The following is a 22,469-nucleotide window of genomic DNA, read 5'->3' as shown; positions in this document are numbered from 1 at the left end:
CAAAGTTGGAGTCACACCACCAGACCTCATGACTTACTATAAAAGTTACAGTAATAACATTATATTGTCATAAAGGTAGATCAATGGAATAGAACAGAGGGTATAGAAATAAACTGATATATATTTCATTGGGGAAAGACTTTCCCACAAAAAGTGCTGAAATAACTAAATGTCCATATGGGGGAAAATAAACCTCAACATCTACCTCACATCCAAATGCAAAAACTTATTCAAGATGGATCATGAACTGTTGGTTCAAAAATTCAGGAAATTGGTACTTGTACACACACAGAGGACAAGGAAAGACAGAAATAAGAGGCAGACCACTCCAGATTGGCACCGTAGGTGGCAGGCTTAATAAGCAAAGGAAATTACATGTGAGGCTTGTTTTGGGCAGTCACAAGATGAATAGCTCTCCATACCCACCTGCAAGAATCTTAAAAGTTTATATAGAAGCCTTAATGGGATTCAGTCACATATACCATCCAGATGGTCTCAACAACAAATTGCTAGCTGAAGGCTGTGTCCTTAAAAATGGCTCTAGCTGTGAGAACAGCAGGCAGCGTGTACATTCCAAGGACATGAGGGGTCCAGGAACCTCTGATTGCCCAGGTCCAGCGCTCCCATCAACCAGCAGTCATGTCCTCTGCATGACCTCCTCTAACATGAACATAAAAGTGAAAGCTATTAAATTTCTAGAGGGAAATATAGAAAAATACTTTTGTGACCTTGAGGTTGGAAAGGACTTCTTAGGACACAGGAAGCTCTAATCATAAAGAAAAAATAGATAACTTAGATTTTATCAAAATTCAAATCTCTGCTTTTCAAAGCATCATTAAAATCTACTAAGCAAACCACAGAGTGGAAGAAAATGTTCACAAAACATTGTTTTGACAAATGTTCTTATATGTGGACTTGTGTCTTGAATATATAAACAACTGCTAAAACTGTGTACTCTGTTTTGTTTTAATCTTTACAATGATAATGTTTTCCTGTTGGTATGCATATAATAACCTCATAATAACCACATGTCATGTTCCAATCACAATTAAAATAAATAAAAATAAGTAAATAAATAATTAAGAAAAAGAGAATAAAGAATCCCACACTCTAGCATTTCCTCTACATCTTCCTTTGCTCCCACTGAAGATCAAATTAAGAAACATACCACCATCTATACTTCCTTTGATTGGTGTCACGCAGGGGACCCTGCTCGCTGCGCCATTTGTCGTGCCGGGCGTCCAGCGGGGTCTCAGCTCCCGCTCCCCACATAAGAACGCAGGACATGGTGAGGCCAAAAAGAAACACCCACGGAGCCATAGGTAGGGGAGTCAAATCACTATATTCTCGCTGGCGGCTGGGCTGGAGATACAAGAAGCGGGATCTACATAATCTGCAACCCGCCGTCCTAACAGCAGTCCCCGCTTGCCAGCCACTGTCTTCTTGCTAGCCCCCATTCTTCTTTCTGCTAGCGTAGCCACAGCCGTTATATTAGTGGTCAATGGCTTACGGGTTACAGCTGACAGCCAACTAGCCACAGCTGCTGGCCATCTGATCATAGTTGCTGGCCATTTACTACCCGAGCCAGCACCTTTTTATGTGAGGCCGAGAGCCTGGAAACTGTTTTTGGGGGCTTTGTCCCCACAATTGGACAGGCAAAGAAAAGTCTTTATGAAGGCTAAGGAAGTGAACTTAACAATTAGAGAGATGAAATTAGTTATGTAAAGTCAAGCTGCCACTCCTGAAATAACAAGAAGAAATTGGCACATATTGCAGATTTTTTTTAATGACTCGAAGAAATTTGGGCAAAATGAAAACAGTAAAAGAAGAGATGAAAGAATATGGTGAATTATCAATAGTTATTGAAAACCAATAGAAGACTAGAAAAGATGGGGAAATTAAAAATGAGTTGAGTGTGCTTGTGACCTCATCCCCTTGGTCTCCTACAATTGCTAGGATAGCGGCATCTGGTAAATGGGAGCAGCATGCACTAATCCATTTGGTTTAGAGTGATTCTCTTCTACTCATTATTTTAATGAAAAACCATTGAAATATGGCTTTGGACTGTACTGGTATTTTCCATGTCATAATTAGAGCAGAAACTGAAATTTACAAATTCCCCAAGAAGTTCCTGCATCAACTCCTGATAGGAAATGTCTGATTTTAGCTATGATTATTGCAGTTAATTTTCCATTCCAGTGGACTAATAAAAGTTTGATGTGTTGATATTAATATTTGGACTGGTTCTGCAGAATATGTTTTGAATTAAGTGTTATTATAGTCCTCCCTCCTCTACTATGTGAAAAGCTAAAGAGACTTAAGAGACTCAACCAGCACTGTTCTAATTAGAAATCATACTACCTCCTAAAAAGTTGGTAGTAATTATAAAACCATGTATTATTTTCTTAAGAAGGCGAAAGGAAGCCAAGACAACTGAGGTTGGATCATTTCCTGATATGGCTGTTTATTTGGCCCCTTCAGTGCCTGCAATGTGATCCTTTAAATTGCTACAGGAATTCTACTTCCCCGGGGTCTCCAGACCTCACTATCTGACTCCCAGCCTCCTCCATTACTGCTTTTCTGCTTTTTATTTTTTATTTTTTTACATTTCACTCTCTCCCAAAATATTCTCTGTCCCAATATAAAGAATATCGAGTGAGAAAATGGTAAATAGCCTAGTTAAAAAAGACAATTTCTCACTTTAAAAAGGAAACAACCTTGACCCCACATGTCCCTCCACAATCACTACCTTATTCTCTACTCCCCTTATCAGCAAAACTCTTAAAGTAATTGCTTTTATTCACTATTTCCTCTTCTCCCATTCCTTCTTGAAACTATATTCAGCCTTTCGTCTTCATCACTGCACCAAACTGCTCTTGTCAAGTTCATCAATGTCATTCACATTGCCCAGCCAATAGTCAAGCACACACCACCAGTGATCAATTTACATCGTTGATCACTCTCTCTTACTTGATACACCTCCTTCACATGGTCTCGGGATGAAATTCCTCCAATTGTGCTCCTTCACCTCAGCAGCTGTTCTCTGCTTTGCAGATTTCTCCTTACCTACCTGACCTTTAAACAGTGAAAAGCTCCAAAGCCCAGTTCTCAGACTTGTTCAATCTGTCATTGCTACTTAGGTGATGTCACCCTGCCATTCAAAAAATGTGCTATATGAGTTGTTATGAAATAAAATTTAGGATATATTATTAAATGAAAAAAGATGAAAGATGGCAAGCTGAATGTGAGCAGGAGTTTGGGGTGACTGACAGCACAAGGATAGAAAACTTAACTCCTAGTCTGAAAGGCTTGGGCACAAAATAAACCAGAAAGTCACACTAAAGAGCTGACAAGGTAGTCCTCACCAAATTGCAATGATTTTTCTGATTTAACTAAAGGCAGTTAAAAAGATGAATCAGGCATATAACCCACCCTCCAGAAAGGCACAATCTGCTTGGTGGGGGATAAAAAATAGTTCCCAAATAAAGAACAAAATGGGGCCATCAGAAAAATGACAATTAGAAGTTATGGGAGCTCGGATAAATACAGCTGCTTTTAAAAGCTCTGTAAAGCTGAATTATTCTTTTTATTGCATGCTTTCAAAATAACTTCATTTACTAATTGCCTCTATTACCAAATTGAAATTTCTAAAGCTTTCTCTCCCTTATCCATGCTATTCTCTATATTCAATCTTACAACCAGAGTGGAAAAATCTTTTTAATGAGAACTATTTTATTTAACAAACCTCAAGAATCCAAGGAAACCATAACTAAGGATTAATATTTACAGGGGGAAAAAAACAACTTTACTAAATTTTTATTACAGAGAAAGGGGTCAAAATGGAGAAATAAACACATGGGACACAAGAAGAAATGTAACAGGGTTGCCCCAAACAGCCAGCAGATGGCCCAACGGAAATCTAAATACAGGTTTGTCTGATTCTAGAGCCTATACTCTTTCAACTTTATAGTCTGGTCTCAAAAAGTAAATGCACACTTAAACTGATTATAAAAGGAGGGAAAGTGACCAGTGGAGAATAAAAACACATTCAATTTATTAAAAAGAGGGGATTGTTGGTGGAGCAAATCCCCTGGGAGAACTAGAGACATGCAAGACATCCAAAAGTAGGTACATCCACAGAAACTGTAAAACCATAATGGAAACAGAGAGGCACAATGATTCTTATTTAACTGCACAAAGATAGAGACTGTCTTTAAAAAACAATTGCCCCATTTTAGGTCTTTAGTGAAATCATTATTATTTTCTTTCATTTTCTGTATCTAAAAGATAAGTGGCACCCATTGCCCTTCTTCCTGGTTTTAGCCCTATGGACAAGAGAAATTAAATCCTGAACTAGATTTTACATAACCTGGAGATTTTGATTCCTGCCCCCTGACTTCCTGTCCCCACTCCACCCACTGACCCTTACCACTTTCACTCCCGTTTCACACATGCCTCACCTACTCCTGCCCTCATCTTTTGCTGAAATCATTGTGTTTGTTAGGCCTAATCCACATCAGTCTATGCCCCTTCTTAAAATTGCTGAAACAATCAGTTTCTCTTTGAAGTTTTCCCGGACCTAGTCCCATAGAGTCTAATCAGAAGATCTGATCAGTATCTAACCAGCCATTAGCTGTGAATATCCCTACGTGAATTTTAATTGTCTTGTGAATATACGTCTATATTTAACTTTACTTTTAAAAATTCCTTACAGCTATGCATTCAATAAATGTCACTGATTATCTCAGTGACTGCCCAGCTTAATCACAGTTAGCCAATGAATAGATGATGATGATGATGATGATGATGATGATAATAGATAGATAGATAGATAAAGATAGATGATAGATAGCTAGACAGATGATAGATTACGTAGATAGATGATAGACAGACAGACAGACAGACAGATAGATAGATAGATAATATAAACAGAATACAAATGTTAACCAAAAGTAAACACATTTTTTTAAATGTAAAGATTTTTTGAGCTTAGTGATGATGCCATTTCAGTAGGTTGACTGTATTACTCTGAAGACAATTTGCCGTAAACATCAAAGTAATGTTACATGCTTTTTTTCTCTCTTTTCTCCAAAGAAATGCACAGTAGGATATATAAAATGTCAGAAATAATTAGACAAAATTGCACAATCCCACTTGAGACACTAAAATATATATGGAGATAAATATTTGCTGTGAAACTATAAAATCTGGTTTGAAGGCTGCTTATTATAAATAACATAATTTTTTTAATGTAATGGTCTCAGAATTTTTAAAGCATGATATAATGTGAATATATGTTTCCAAGCGTAAAAAAGTCTTTTATATATAAATATGTACCATATATAAAAGAATAAATATAAAATAAGAAAGACACTCAGATGGAAAGATGGACTTAAAATTTAGTTATGTCTTCATCAGAAAGAGTTCAGGAACTTAACCCAACAAAAAAATACCCTTTGAGGAATAAGGTAAGATAAAGTTTACATTCAGAGAGGAAGAGGAAAATTATATCCAACTTGTGCAAAGAATTTATGAATACTAAATATTTTCATGTTTTCCAGGAAAACTAATATGCCTTTTTCTTTCACTAACCAGTAGCATACTATTTTCCAGGAACTGTCCATCCAGAAGAAATGCTGTGGTGCTTCTCTTTACCCACACAAAATGGAACACAAGAGGCTACATAGCTGAAGAAATTACAGCCTCCTTCCAAATGAGAGACATTCAAGTCTAAGCAGTTTCCAGCTGAAGGAAAATAACCAGCAGCTTCTCCGCAGTGCCCATTGGAACGGGGAAAACATGAACATCACTAACTGTACCACAGAAACCTGTGTGGCTGTGAGAGCCAGGACCATCACCGAGAAGATGCTCATTTCCATGACTCTCGTGATCATCACCACCCTGACCATGTTGCTAAACTTGGCTGTGATCATGGCCATCTGTACCACCAAGAAGCTCCACCAGCCTGCCAACTACCTGATCTGTTCTCTGGCCGTGACGGATCTCCTGGTGGCAGTGCTCGTCATGCCCTTGAGCATCATGTACATTGTCATGGACAGCTGGAAGCTAGGGTACTTCATCTGCGAGGTATGGCTCAGTGTGGACATGACCTGCTGCACCTGCTCCATCCTACATCTCTGTGTGATTGCCCTGGACAGGTACTGGGCCATCACCAATGCCATTGAGTATGCCAGGAAGAGGACCACCAAAAGGGCTGGACTGATGATCCTCACCGTCTGGACCATCTCCATCTTCATCTCCATGCCCCCTCTGTTCTGGAGAAGCCACCGCCTGCTCAGCCCACCCCCTAGTCAGTGCACCATTCAGCATGACCACGTCATCTACACCATTTACTCCACTCTTGGGGCATTTTATATCCCCTTGACTTTAATACTGATTCTCTATTACCGGATTTACCATGCAGCCAAGAGCCTTTACCAGAAAAGAGGGTCAAGCCGGCACTTAAGCAACAGAAGCACAGATAGCCAAAATTCATTTGGGAGTTGTAAACTTACACAGACTTTCTGTGTGTCTGACTTCTCCACCTCAGACCCTACCACAGAGTTTGAAAAGATCCACACCTCCATCAGGATCCCTCCCTTCCATAATGACCTAGACCATCCGGGAGAACGCCAGCAGATCTCTAGTACCAGGGAGCGCAAGGCAGCACGCATCCTGGGACTGATTTTGGGTGCATTCATTTTGTCATGGCTGCCGTTTTTCATCAAAGAGTTGGTTGTAGGCTTGAGCATCTACACCGTATCCTCTGAAGTGGCCGATTTTTTGACTTGGCTTGGTTATGTTAATTCTCTGATCAACCCTCTCCTCTACACAAGTTTTAATGAAGACTTTAAGCTGGCTTTTAAAAAGCTCATTAGGTGCCGAGAACATACTTAGATTGTAAGAAATCAGAAGGCATGACTTTTACCCGCCTCATGAGTGGACGGGGGTAAGGGGTGCAACTTCTTAATTCTTAAACATAGTTGGTTCAGGAGAGTCTGTAAGTATGTGTGATCTTGTTTGTTTTGTTCTGTTTTGTTTGAGGCTTGTTATTCAGTGTGCTGTTTTCTACCTCTGGTCTTATTTGTGGTATATAATTTCAAATAAACATTATACAAAAACAAACATTTTATAGAAATAATACTTAGGTGAAATAGTAAATACTTTTTATTTTTTTCAGCCATTTCAGTTAACCCTGAAATTAAAGAATGCCAAAATAAATCTTTATTTGCAGAATTTTGTATTACTTAAAAATAAAATGTCTGATAACTTGCCCTCGTGTAACATTAAATCTGAGGTTATGGCTCCAAATGCTTACAAAGTCCAGTGGGAACTGCATGGTTACATAAAACAAAAAACAAACAAACAAATAAAAGTATTGTGCTGTCATCTACTGCTTGCAGACCTGAGCTAAAATCATTTACTGTGACTACATAGCCCACTCCTTTCAGGCACAAATAGTATAGATGGCATGTTGTGTTCAGTTTATGATTAGATAAGCTTCTTCATTCTCTAAAAAGAACCTGGAATGAATACACAGGCACTTTCCTAGGTCTTTGACTATAAATATGAAACATAAGTAAGTTTGAAATAATCTAAATCTACTTTGGTCAATGTGTTGCTGTATTACCTGAAAGATATATGGGGCTCCTCCCATTCTAAAAAGTGTCCCAGCTAAACTTTGCATACACTCTCTCACTCTAGCAGGATTAAGGTGGGAATACATGACAGATTTGGGGAATTTTTAAAGCAGCTTGATGAGGGGCAGTGATCAAATGAGGGAATATATTACCTGAAGAACTGTGTTGGAGAATATTACTCATTAAATTACCGATTGTGATGTTGAAAAAAATTAAAAGTTGAATATCTATGTTTACAGCAAAGGCCACCCATCAGGAAATGAGTATGAAACTGTGTCTCCTGGAATTCCTGTGGCATCCATGCCAGACTTCACCCTGGGGCCAGGAGACTGCAGAAGGGAACCCAAGACCACACAAGGGCTTGAATCAGCCTCGCCTGTCCTGGAGTGACCACTCTAAGTTATGTGGAGGAGCTCACCACTAAGTTGAGAGTGATCACAGAAAAGGCTGAATATTTGTAAATTCTTGTATACTCCTAAGGAAGTAACTATTCTAAACCTCTGCTTCCCCTCTCACCTTTCACCCACAGCTTCTCCCCATCGCTTCACTCTGCACAGATCATCTCTCTTCTTTATTTACTGAGAAGACATTAACTTGCCCCCCTCCACCACCATGTTTTAGCCCTTAAATTGATCCCCTCTTAACTTTTCTGTAACCTTGCTCCTTTCTTCTCTCTGTCTCTCTTTGTCTCTCTGTCTCTGTCTCTCTCTCTCTTTGTCTCTCTCTCTCTCTCTCTCTCTCTCTGTCTCTCTCTCTCTCTCTGCCCTCCCAACCTTTCTTTCTCTGTCCCAACCCTTTCTCTATCCACTCTTTTTTAATCTTACCTATTAATTTGCTCAAGTCTCCTAGGCACTAGAATAAATCTCCTCTGGCCCTACTTCCTCCTCAAACTCCTGTTTCATCTCTTTCCTAAATCTCCCACCTGAGTTTCTCGATAATCAATTCACTCATTCTGCTCCACCTCTCACTTTCCACTGATTTTTCTGTCCTTGCTATCTGAGTATGCCCCTCCTATTTCTTTCAAAACTGATATCCCAAAAGTCATTGGTGACTTGCCAATAGGCAAATCTAGTGGTCTTCCTTTTGTCCTTATTTATATCCCATATCCCATTCTCTCATCAATTAAAACAGCTAACTATCCCTTTCTTGTTTAAGCCCATGCCTTCCAGGATACTTCACTCTCCTAGTTCTCCCACTACCTCCTCATTCTTTGTCCTCTTTTCTTCATCCTACCATGTTTCCCCAAAAATAAGACTTAGCCAGACAATCAGCTCTAATGTGTCTTTTGGAGCAAAAATTAATATAAGACCCAGTCTTATTTTACTATAATATAAGACCAGGTAAAATATAGTGTAATATAGTATAATATAATATAATATAATATAATATAATATAATATAATATAATATAATATAATATAATATAATATAATATAATATAATATACCAGGTCTTACATTAATTTTTGCTCCAAAAGACGCATTAGAAACTGATTGTCCGACTAGGTGTTTTTTTCGGGGAAACACAGTAAGGCTTTCTTTTCAGCCCTCACCTCCTGTACATTTATATTCCATTCCAACCTCATCATTTCAAGAATTAGTTCTATGACTATGGCTCTTCAATGTATGTCTTTAATTCTGATCTCTCTTTTTCTCAAACTCCAGACCCATGAGTGGGCCTGCTGAACATCTCCCTCTGAATACTCTGTCAGTGCTTCAAACACAAGCTTTCCAAACTGAACTCATGTTTGTTTCCCCACATTCAAACTTTCTCCTTCCACTTTTTCAGTCTCAGATAACAGGATTACCATGCTTTTTATCATTCATATTAAATAAATGTGATTTTCTCTCTTTGTGGCTTGTCTCACATCCAGATAGTCTAAACTCTTGTCAATTTACCTTTATAGAAATGTTTGTATATGCCCCCTTCTTTTCCAATAATTTGGTCCTCTCACCTGAACCAGTCTTCTTGTCTGATCCACCTACCTGCAGATTCCTAAACTGGCAACTCTTCCCCTATGTACCTTCCAGATGCATCTTCCTAGAACAGTGATTCTCCGAGTGGCATCTCCAGCAGCATTAGCATCACCTGGAAATTTATTAAAAATGTAAAGTCTAGGGTCCCTACTGAATCAGCAATTCTGAAGGTGGGAGGACCCATCAATCTCTACTTTAACTAGCCCTCCAGGAGATTCTGGTACGTGCTAACGTTTGAGAATCACTATCCTAGAGCATATCATTTAATTTTTAATGGCAGTACTCAAAATCCTCTACAGTTTCCCCATTAGCATGAAATAATTAAGATTTCTTAGTATAATACTCAAGGCTACTTCAATGTGTGGCTTCAAACTATCTTTCCAGGGTTTTTTGTCACCACTTCTTCTCACCTCCTACTCCAGAAAAGTCTGGATATTTCCTGTGTCTTCTGAGCTGCCCTAAAATCCATTCCCAGTTTCAGAAACCTGACACCCTGCTTCCCATTCTTCTTCTACCAACCCTTCATCATGTAGTTCAAACACAATTTCTTTTGTAAAGTCTTCCTGAGATCCTCTGTCCCTCTATCACTATGGAAGTCCTTTCTCTTAGCTCTATGCTCCCATAGAACCTCATTTTTATCTCTATTATTATATGCATCCTATCTTGTAGTACATTTGTTTGTGTCTTTTTGCTGTCTGCCCTAGTAGACTGTGAGCTCCATGAAGACAGGAACCACATCTATTTCATCTTTGTATTCCCTAGGGACTCCTACAATGTTTTACACACAGTAGGCACTGAATAAATATCTATTAATATGAATGGAATTAAGTCCCTGAAAGAGAAAACGTAAATGTGCTACTGTGTTTCCCTGAAAATAAGACCTAGCTGGACAATCAGCTCTAATGCGTCTTTTTGGAGCAAAAATTAACATAAGACCCGATATTGTATTATATTATATTATATTATATTATTTATATTATATTACATTACATTATTTATATTATATTACATTACATTACATTATATTATATTATATTATTTATATTATATTATGTTAAAGACCCAGTCTTATATTATAGTAAAATAAGACTGGGTCCTATATTAATTTTTGCCCCAAAAGATGCATTAGAACTGATTGTCTGGCTAGGTCTTATTTTCAAGGAAACACGATATATCTTCTCTCAGTGAGAAAACTGAACTTCTGAAATCTCTTGGTGGAGTGCTGACTTCCTTTTCCCCCAAAATTTATCCTAGCATTCCCAGCCTTGTTTGACAAAATGCTAGGAAATGCCTTCCACATGGAAAGCAAATGGACTTCTCATTGAATATAAATGAATGTCCTCTACTAGTTGGCGTTCAGATTAAACTGCTCTGTAAGAAGAGACTTCAAAATATAGCAGTTCAAAGAACATAGTTTCTTTCTCTCTCACATGACAGTTAAGAGATAGGAAGGCAGTCCAGAGTGAGCAGGAGACTCTGCTCCACATAATTATCCAGGGACTCAGGTTCCTTCCATCTTGTGGCTCTGCCTTCCCCTCAGGGATTGTCCTAATCTACATGGTCAAAGCTGACTCTCCATCATATCCACATTCTAGTCCATAGGAAGGAAGAGAGAGAAGTAGAGGACAAATAATTTCCTTTTAATGTAGTTATATGGAAGATATACATGTAACTTCTGCTTGTATTCCATCGGCAATAACTTGTCATTCGGCCACGCAATGTTGTGAGAGAGAATGGGAGAGTAAATCTGTAGCTGGGCAGCCATATGCCTTGCTAATAATGAGGACCTTATAATAAAAGGAAGAAGGAGAAGATGGCTACAAGGTGACAATGAGCAGTCACTGCCACAAGGGGATATTGGTTTCTGTATGTACAGATCAAATATTACCAGGCAAGTCAAATGGCTGCCCAGCTCATGGTGATCTGTGTACAAGGATGTTGAGATTTAAATGACAAGTGATTTAACTGAGATTGTTCATATGCTGAAAATCCAGTATTTATTACTTATGACTATAATATTTATAATGTCTAAAAATTGTAAGAGCAGTTTACTTGCTTTCCCATCATCTTTCACATATCTTGGTAATTATAAAGGTTTTTAAATTTCAAGAGTCTAAGTAAATAAAAAGCAAAAATCAGCTGCATAATTAATTTTCACTTACTTATTTTCACCAATTTATTTTTAATTTACTAGATAAACATTAATAAAATGCATTTCTCTCACACCTTCCCCTGCCCTTAACAAAGAAGAATCTGTATATGGTTTTTAGTATAAATCAAAGCTGTTGAAAAAAAAATCTGTACTTTGGTTTACTCATTAACTGATAGTTCTAGCTGCTATGGACTACTATTGCCTATTTAAATTAAAACTAGAGTGAAGTAACGAAACCTTCTGATATGGTCAGTTTTTGTAATATAAACATTGGCAGATTAAAAGTAAACCCCAGAGGTGACATTTCAATCACTTCAATTAACTAAAAAATTTGGACTTCCTGGTCTGTGTACATAGTGAAAGAATTCTTGGATGTAAGTCACTCCCTTTTAACTGAGGGCATTAAGAACCCCTAATAGCATTGCTATCATTATCTGCTTTGGGTAACTGTATAGGACTCCTATACTTAATGAACTTCAATTTGCAAGCTCTGATAATTATATACAAAGTAAGTTCCAGAGCGAGATCCAGCAACTGTGCTGGTTAACAGCACAAGACACTTTAGTTTCAACAATCACATAGGTCTTTGTCTATTAATATGTGTTCATTGTGTTTGCTTAGTTTTTAAGGTCTTCTACACATAACTTTTAACTTAATTATAGACAGTATTTGCAAAAGCATGAGAGCATCAAAAAAGTTAGTGAAAAGAAGCATATGACTATAATAGAAATACAAGTAAAGGTAATTTTTATGAAAAGTGCTGAGAAAATGACAACCATTGCATATGAGAATGTGATCAAATTTTGTTCAGTTTTCAAGGGCCATTATATGCTATATGTGAAAAAGCCCTCTCACCTAAATTATCGACAATAATCTGCAAATAATAAGGAAAAGCCGATTAATGAGATGGGAAAATATCTAAACATTACACAGCAGTTCTAAAAGGTGTTTGGGTATGTGTGTGGGCATGTTTAGTTATCCCAATAGAGAACACGAATGGCATGTAGTGGTAGGATACAGGGAGGCTAAATGCTGCAATTAAGAAACCAGTCCCACTCAATTAAGAATTGCTCTACCCAGAATACCAATGTCACCGCCTCCTGAAAAGCTCAGGAATATCAGCATCAACATGGATGTTCGGAAGCCTAATGTTAATTCAGGTGTCAGCTAGGGGTTATTTGAGAACTTAAACATTGAGCATGGTGAAAGTGCTGCTTATGAATTTTAGTGTAATCCATGTAGGGTTTGAAGGCTCAAGGCCAATTTTAATCTTCCCAACATGGAAGTAAGGGTCAAGCCAACAAATACAGGTACCATATGTGTTAAAGAGTTTCCCATGACATTAACAAAAAAGACCCAATAAATGTCTATCAACAAGGAGGAGCATATTCATGGTATTAATGCTTCAGAGGATTGACTTATATCCTTATTTGATGGAAAGGCCTTCAAAGACTAAGTAAAGTCTCACCTAAGTCACCCCAGACTTAGAATTAAAGAGGAATCTCTGGCACCTGTTAGTAGGAGGAGGGGATAGTACAAACAGAAGGAAGGAAGACATTGGACGTTCCTGGGACCCTTAAATTATGCAGGAGACCTCCTCTCTTTCCCCATAAACCCCACCTTGGAGAATATACAGCTGCTTTCAGCCTTGCCACAAAAATAATGTGAAATTATTTCCTTCAGAATAGAAGGGAGAATTGCTTCAGAAAAGTAGTCTGCTGGCTTCCTGGAAGCTCCTAGTACCTAGCCCAGAGGGTGATGCAGAGTGGCATTCAATTTATATAATATATATCTGTTGGATTTAATTGAAAAGAACACTGATTACAGACTTCAAGGAATTTAGGAGCAGAACTACATCATGTAGAACTACATCATGTGGCACCATGTGACATAACATATTCTCCCGACCCCCCAGCCCACCCACCCCCCATGTGCAGCTGATTGGTTAGGACAGTTGGGTACCTGGCCTAAGATCAGCCAGATCTATAGGCCGGCCAAATGTTATGAGGTGGTCTGGCACAAAGGCTTTCCCCAGACAGAAGGTGATTAGTTGTGATAATGACATTCTTATTTCTCAAGAATTCAAATGAAAAAGGCATGGCAACATTCCATCGTCAATGGACGCAGAAGTAGAAAGATAAGCAAAGTGAAGCTGAGACCAAAAAAGCAGCTAATTCACGTTCATGGCAAAGCAGAAGAATGAAGTTCAATTAATTCCTGCTACTGGGAAACTAACAATGTCACCTGTCCTCCGGAGCTGCCTATTACAATCCAGTTTTCCAGTTTCCAAACTGTGCTCCAGATCCTTGAGGTTTGGCTGTAAGAATAGTCCAGAAACTCCTTTATCTCTGATTCCAACATTTACCATGACCTTTACCACCACTTAAAGTAACCTGCATTATTTTTTCTTCCAAACAAAGGAGCCCTAACACACAGAGCACCGAGGTCTCTGAGCTGTGAGCTTCTGAAACAGGCACACTGCCTCCATTTGAACATTAAGTACAATTGGGCCAGATTCAAGTCTTTCCATTTCCACTGACTTTTCTAGTGTGGAAATAGTTTTCATTACCCTCTGATACCCTCCATTTCCTCTCACGAAACTAAATTTCTGCATTTAGTTTGCACTCCATGTATTTCAATTGTATCCATCATAGGTTTGGGGTCTTTTAAGTTATCATTATTTGTTTTGGTTTCTAGGATAAAGTGACCTACCCTTTGCTGAATGAGCAACTGATTTTGATTTCCGTAAGTCTTAGCCTTGGGAGTGGGAAGGAGGTGGAAGGGCAGTGACAGTGGGCAGATAGATCCAAGTACTGCATTTGTTCAGGGTGCTATAACAAAACTACCACATGCTGATGGCTTACAAACAACAGAAATGTATTTCTCACAGTTCTGGAGGCTGGAAGCCTGAGTTCAGGGTGCCAGCCTGGTCAGGTTCTGGTGAGAAAACTCTTCTGGGTTGCACAAAGCTGACTTCTCCTTGTATCTCACCAGAAAGCACACTCTCTCGTGACTCTTAAATGGGCACTAGTCCCATTTATGAGGACTCCACCATCATGACCTCATCTAATCCTAATTACCTCCCAAAGGCCCCACCTCCAGTAGCATTGCATTGAGGGGAGACAGTTTTGATATATGAATTTGCGTGAGAAGCACTATTCAGCACGACAAGTACTAACAAGCATCTCTAAATGATTTGTGGACCAGGCTTCGCCAGTTTCACTTGCATCCTCTCTGGGTGTTTTGAGGGCCTGTGGAGTCATGACATTATGGACCACTATGTATTTAGCCAGGCTTAGCTCACTCAAAACTATCCTGGGGAATAGAATTACTTCCTTTAACCCTATAAAAATTTTGTAGATCTGAGTATCCTGCAGCAAATGGGTGTATTCCAATGAGATGAGCTTTTAAAAAATAAAAACAAACAAGAAGCATTACTAAAATCCAGTGGGGGCTGGGGGAAATTTACTAAAAAACAATTTGAAGGTAAAGTTCAGCCAACAAACATTCATGAATATCTGTGTGTCAAGCTTTGCAACATACTATGTTGTAAATGAGACAGCCTCAGCCCTTCAGAAAAATATGGTAAACAAGTAAACAAGTAAATGATTGAAATAAACAGTGACACATTGTATAATAGATATATGCGCAATGTGCTATGTGTACAGAAGAAATACACAGTTCTATGGAGGGAGAGAGGAGCCTTCACTGAAAATTGGAACTGGAACATAACATAAGAGTTCGCTATGCTGACAATTTTTTCAGATAAACAGCATAAACAAAGGCATGGAGACACAGAGACCCAAGTGGTGTTCAGGGAATGAGAGGTGGCCTGTGGTGGCTAGTGTGGGGTATGAAGGAGAATGGTAGGCGTGGAGGTTGGCGAGGCAGGCATGTCCGTGAAGGGCCTGAAATGCCTCACTAAGGACATTGGATCTTATCACGCAGGAAACAGAAAATTGTCTGAAAATTCTAATCAAAGGAGTTGACCAGACCTGCAGTTTTGAAAGCACCCTTGAATGAAAGAGGATGGAAGAATGAAAACCAGGTAGACAGGTGTTGGAATAAGCCAGAGAGCAATAAAGGGGAATCTGTACTAAATAAGAAAAGAAAAGTGAGGGGAAGGAGAGGGTGGAGAGATTTCAGATCACAGAGATAAAGCTGGAGGACAGACTAATCAGTTGATTTAACTGGAATATGACCTTTATAAGTTGAAAGAGAGCAAAATTTCAGACTGCTAAAAGGAACATGTAATACTTTCAGCAGCAGATCATAAACTCACAATTTGAGCATATAGTAGATTCAAACAAGAGTCACCTTCTTTGACAAATAGTCCAATCCTTTCCCTACATTGGAGACTTGTTTAATCACAGTCAACTGGGCAGAAAATCTCTTCTAGGAAATAACAATAGGATCTGAGGTATTAATTACACACCTCATTTGTCTCCACTGTGAGCAACACTCTTTCATTGAGCTATTCTAAACACATTGGTTACTTAACAACTTGGTTAAGCAAACAACCCTTATTCCAGGGTTATTCCAGATATTCATTCATCATTCAACAACAAACGTTTACTGAGCATCTGCTATCTGCCATGAATTATGCCAGGTCCTGACTATTCAGTGGTGAACTAGACAATACAGATTCCTTCCCTAACGGAAACTTCAGTCGAATGGAAGAGAGAGATAAATTAAGTAACATTTCCAATAGAGTGTGTTAAAATGCAGTATAGGGTGCTATTTCTCATGCTTCTAATTTGGTAGGTCTAGAGAGAGACCTGAGATTGTACATTTCTAACGAATTCCCAGGTGGTGCTGATGTTGGTTGTCTAGGGACCACACTCTGCATGACATAGGATGCTGTAACTCAGTCTAGGGCATTGTCATCCAAACCCATTTAAAGAGAAATTGGCAGGAAAATGTACTTTCCTGCCCTTCAGGATATGAGCAACAGCAATTAACAACAGAAAAAGAAATAAAAACCACAATACAAGCATACTTGCAGAACTCTGATGGGACTGAAACAGAAAATCTGAGCTCATCTCTGATGAAGTTGGGACAGAATGACAGTGGGGATGAGAATCCACACTTGAGACCTCAAGCAGATATGTGGAACCAGACTCATGAAAGTTGAGAGATCGGGGCGAGGATAGAGCACTCACTTGTTCTCTCAGGCTTTCATTTTCTTCCCACAGCACAATGTAGGAAGATTAATATTTAATACCTACCCCCAGATTAAGTTGCACCAGTACTTTTAAAACAATATGTGCATTTATGCTTAAGTTAACTATTCTATCAATAAATGCTCTTTATCGCACTTCTCAACAAATCCTATTGTTGTCCTAACAAAATCTCTAGATTTTAAAGATCCTCTTCAGGAAACATTAAAAAGAATACCTGAGTTAAAAGAGTTTAAGTTACGTAGGCCCTGAAACCATGTAAACACTTGGGCAGTTTGTCTTTTTAAAGGAAATGAAAATGCCAAGAGAAACAGAAAGAAAATGGGAAAAGGAAGAAAGATGCACTTGTTTATTTAGTCAGCCTCCTTCACACCTGCCTATATTACACATTGCAAGCCTGGGATCCTAACAGATACAACAGCAACACACAGGAACATAAAGCAAGCAATCTGAAGACATCAGTAAAAGACCCTTCCCTCAGGAAATGTCCTGTACTTTGCATTTTAATATAGTATAAACAAACTAAAATGTGTGCTTAAGTTCCCAGATTTAAACCTTTACCATTGACAGAAGATATTTAAATGTATGTCTGAGTCAGCATCCTGAAAAATGGCTCACCTGGCTTCCAGAGCTCTAGCAGACCATATTGTGACCTCATTACCTGCCAGGATGCTGTAATTCTTAGCCCTGAGTGTCCAGGTAAAAGCCTCAATACAGAGGTGAGCCCTGGGTAAGGAGGCACATCACACCTCCTCATTTAAAGGATTGGCCCTACGCTGTCAAGAAAAACAAAAAAAATCATAGCTTGGCACTCCTTGGCTTTGTTACATTGGTAACCTATAACTGCCTTACACAACATTTCTGAAGAGAGACCCTTAACACCCTTAGACTCTTTGGGCCTTTTCTACACTTGCTCTTGGTTACATTCATTGGCTGGACCCCAGCAAAGGAGTTAGATAAATGAAGTTTGCTCTCTGTGTTCTTCAGTCCTTTGATAACCATCAGATAGTACCAGAGTCCTCCTGCTGTTCCTAGCTGCCCACAGACTTTCCCAGAGGTGGCCAACAGCCAATGTTCAGAAGATTTCTTTCTTTCTTTGAAAACAGCTCCCTCAATTGCTTGGAGAATTTCCCCTGCCCCCATTTCACGTGGCTCAGAAGAGGCTTTCAACCATAGTGACCACCTTAACATGACCCCCAGAGAGAAATAGGCATATGAGCACGGCCTGGCCAATCAAAGTCCTTCCCTGGGATTTATGCATGGTTTCTGGGAATTGTAAAAATAGGAACCCAGTGGGCAAATTCTCTGCTATTTGAAGGCACCTGAACTAATGAGACCAACACAAGAGACAAGATGAAATAAGAGTTGGAAATATGGAGAAAGCAATAGTGTTTTTGTTAATGGGGAATTAGAACAGCTAATTCTTTCCACCTCTAAAATCTTATGATTCTTGAAAATATATCCACAAGTAATTATAATTTAATAAGTTACTTTTCTCATGTAATATGTATGGAATTAAAGTGGGACTTACTCTGGTAGAATAAAAAGAATATTGAACATGGAGTAGGACAAACTAGACTTAAATGTCCATTCCAAAATTATTGAATGACATGAGGAAAAGTTGTGTAACATCCTGGAGCCTCTGTTTCTCCATCTATAAAAAGAAGGGTAAAAATATTTACTCCCCAGGTTGTTGTGAGAGTTAAATGATGTAATACTCCAAAAGGTGTTTTGGTGAACTGAAAAACTAAAGGGAGGAGTTGGAGGGGAAGGGTAGTGCAATCAGAAAATCTCTAAAACCCTATTAGATAATGCAATACAATAATGGTTCTATTTCAATAAATAATGCTAAGAAATCAGACACACAATGTCCAGAAATTTTATGGCACTTGTAATTCAAGTTCTGATTTGATCAAGGGAGCCCCCAAGTGGCTATGGATAAGATGCATCTAAATTCTCCTGTTTGCAGAGGAGCTCCCAGATGAACAAAGACTCATTGTCACATTATGATATAACTAAAAAAAGGTTGTGGAGAGCATTCCCTCAAGCTCCCACATAAGAGGTGAGGAAACAAAGGCACTAAGAGTCTGCATATACATATTTCAAAAGTTAGCAATCATACCATTTATTTTGAAATTGAATACCTCACATTTTTCCTGAGAATGTCAAAATTCAACAATTTCCATTCCAACATCAGAGCTACTCTTATTTTCAAAATGTATAACTAAGGCATGTATGTAGTAACTAAGACCTGAAATTATCACTCATTAATGTAACCATGATGCTTGGTTTTTTGTTTTGTTTTTATGAACAACAGAAATTTACTTTTCACAGCTCTGGATGCTGGAAGTTTGAGATCAGGGTGCTAGCACGGTCAGGGGAGGGCCCTCTTCTGCCCTACAGATTTCTGGATGCGTCCTCACATGGTGGAAAGGGCTAGAGAGCTCTGTGGATTCTCAAGAGCACTAATCCCATTCACGAAAGCTCCAGCTTCATCATTTAAGCACCTCCCAATACTTTCTAATACTTCTTAATAACTTCACATTGGGCATTACCATGATGCTTTAAACACCTTTACATCATAGAATTATTTTATATTAATACAAATGTTTTGGCTGAAATTGTCCTTCAGTTAAAATACCAATATTTTTGTCTCATCAAAACTTGTATTTGTGAGTATTCCTTAATGCCCTCTACAGGCCATAACGCTATTGTCCAATATACAATGTAAGTTATTTCTGCACGGTCTACTAATCTACTTCATAATATGCATGAACACTAGAAAGATTGACTTTGGAGATAAAATAAGTAAATAATGTAGGAATTTATAAAAATACAATAATGCATCAAAAAACATTTAGGCAATGAAATAAACCCAAAACAAATTATTTCTGCAGTAAATTATGACATCAACTAATTTCACCAAATATTTGATCTATAAACAATAACTAGGCTGTGAATTTTGTTCTTATTTTAAAATTTTCCAACTGCACCAAATTCTATTAGGATGGTCTCGTGAATCATATATTACTGAATTTGACACAGAAAAACAGAATTGTTAGGATTCAATTATCAAATGTTGAGAGATGCCATATTTAGAAGTACAGGCAACAGAAAAGCATGAGTGAATGTACTAACCACTTAGATAGCCTTAGACTAAAACAAACCAAACTGAAATATATTCCTGGTTCCCAAACAGTTTTATACATACAAACATGCCAACATGCACTCATGTGCACGTACATGCACACCATTTACAGCGTAAAATCATGCTTTTTGACCCAGAGAAACAGCAAAACCCATAAAATAAACCAAATTAAGGTCAGTTAAATCTATAACAAATCAAACCACTGATGAACCTCCAAGATCCACTTCTATCACCACATCATTTCTGGGGTCTCTGACTTTCCTAGCCCCTCATAGGTAAGTCCAGCAAAAAATTCCCCACATGGAGACCCAGTGGGGTCTGCCCTCTAAACAAACTTTTCCAAGGCCCACTGTCTAGTCCTGTTCCATAACTTAAGGGGAGGCCTATGTCGCTCCCTGCCAGTCATACCTAAGGCCTTAGGCTCCCTGTAGCACATAGCTCTTCTTGTCCCTGTGGGCCCCAATTCTTAGTCCCAGACTCATCTTTGGGCTCCCACCTGCCTCCCTTACTCTACCTGTCTCCTACATCCCAGACCAATGTCTACATTTGTTTCCAGAGCTTCCATAACAAAATACCACAGACTGAGCGGCTTAAACAACAAAAATTAATTTTCTCACATTTCTGGAGGCTGTAAGTCCAAGATCAAGGTGTCAGTAGGAGTGGTTTCTCCTGAGACCTCCTTCCTTGGCTTGCAGATAGCTACCTTCTTGCTGTGTCCTCATATGGACTTTCCCTGGTGTCTCCGTGTGTCCAAATTTCCTGTTCTTGTAAGGACACAGGTCAAATTGTATCATGCCCTACTCTAATTGCCTCATTTTAACTTAATCACCCCTGTAAAGGCCCTGTCACCAAATACAGTCACAATCTGAGGTGCTGGGGGTTAGGGCTTCAACATATAAATCTTGGGGGAGGGGGACACAATTTAACCCATAATATCGATGGGTACCTAATAGGCCCAGGGAGCGAGACTTTATGCCCATGTGTGATTAAGCAGCCCCTGCCTTGATGTTCTATCAATAGGTTGAGTCCCTCAGATCTGCCCATGAAAGTTGAGGTTCTCGTTGTTGCTTGCCTCTACTCAAAATTTCTTCTTCCCTAAACACAGAATCTTATCAACCTTGGTAACAGCTCCACAGTTCATGTGGACCATTATATTGGTTCCTCTGGTCTACTGGCTGGGTCTCAGGTTGAATCATCTGTTCATGTAGCTCTTCGTCTATGTCATACAGTTGCCAAAATATTATTACTACTATTTATAATAATACTAATAACAGTTCTTTATTTCGAACCATGTTTTAGGCACAATGACAAGTGCTTCTCATGCATAATTCTCACTATAATGCTGTAAATTTGGTGCGAAATAGATGCTCAATAATTGCACAAATAAATTAATGATTGGAGACTATAATTGTCCTCATTTTACAGATAAGAAAATGTCGGCTCATAAAAATTACGTAACTTGCTCATGGTCACGTAGCCAGTAAGTGACAAAGCTGGACTCAAGGCTTTCTAACACCAAAGCCCACGCTCTTTACCAGGCCGCATGCCTTGTGCACACCCCTTGAGTTATAACAGCCAAGCTCTCAGCTGCCTTGTCTCTCTTATGACTCATCCACAGTTCAGGGAGATGGGACAAGTAACACTTCTTTGGTGACATTCAAAATCAAAATTCAAATGTCAGACAGACACACTTACATAGAGTAGGGTGAGAAATATAGTTAAAATTGAAAACACTTTGTTGCTGGTGGCAATATTAAAACATACCCCCCAAACTATATGATACTACCCCTATCTCGAGGTACAGTCTATGTCCTCTTTCTTTCAATCTAGATGGGTTTGTGATTGCCTAGACCAATAGAGTAGGACAAAATTGGACTCTGGCTTCCTAGGATAGGTCAGAAAAGACCATCAATTTTCTACCTGGCCCTCTTGGTATATGCTCACCTTGGAGGAAATCAGCTGCTATGTAAGAAATCCCCCTACCCTGAGATTACCAGGCTGGAGAGTTCAATCTGGTGTTCCAATTGACAGCCCCAGGTGAGCTCCCAGCATCGACTGCCATGAGATTGAGCCACTGTATGTCCAACTGACTTGAGTCTTCAGAAGACGGCAGTCCTACCTGATATCTGATAGCAAAAGTGTGAGACACCCCAAGCCAAAACTGCATACCCAAATCCACAAATTGTGACCAAGTAAAATGATTGTTTGGAGCCAGTACATGTTGGGGTAATTTCTAATGAAGCAATATTAACCAGACCATTGCTCCACTCAATTTTAATATCTCTTGTTACCACAAGTTCCTAACCTTGTCCCGGTCTGCTAAACATGGGAAAGCTCCGTCAATCATGTTCATCTGTGATTTAGATGTTTGCAA

General features: G+C 38.9%; 1 protein-coding gene across 2 annotated transcripts in view; it reads left to right on the top strand.

The window, feature by feature from the left end:
- Positions 1-8,905, top strand: part of HTR1E (5-hydroxytryptamine receptor 1E) — an 84,217-nt gene extending 75,312 nt beyond the window's left edge. The window contains exons 2-3 of one of the 2 annotated variants that reach the window (XR_013992510.1): positions 5,614-6,949; positions 7,880-8,905. Coding sequence is in view for 1 of the 2 variants with exons in the window: in XM_081037550.1 (XP_080893676.1) it covers positions 5,800-6,897 (1,098 nt within the window). In the remaining variant the exon portion in view is untranslated. Of the gene's footprint in view, positions 1-5,613; positions 7,693-7,879 lie in introns of those variants that run through there. The other variant, XM_081037550.1, reaches the window with a different exon arrangement.
- The last annotated feature ends 13,564 nt before the right edge of the window (positions 8,906-22,469 follow it).

The sequence above is a fragment of the Rhinolophus hipposideros genome (genome assembly GCF_964194185.1).
Source record: "Rhinolophus hipposideros genome assembly, chromosome: 3".
NCBI lineage: Eukaryota > Metazoa > Chordata > Mammalia > Chiroptera > Rhinolophidae > Rhinolophus > Rhinolophus hipposideros.
The sequence above is the reverse complement of the archived record's forward strand: the minus strand, read 5'-3'. Positions and strand labels throughout refer to the sequence as shown.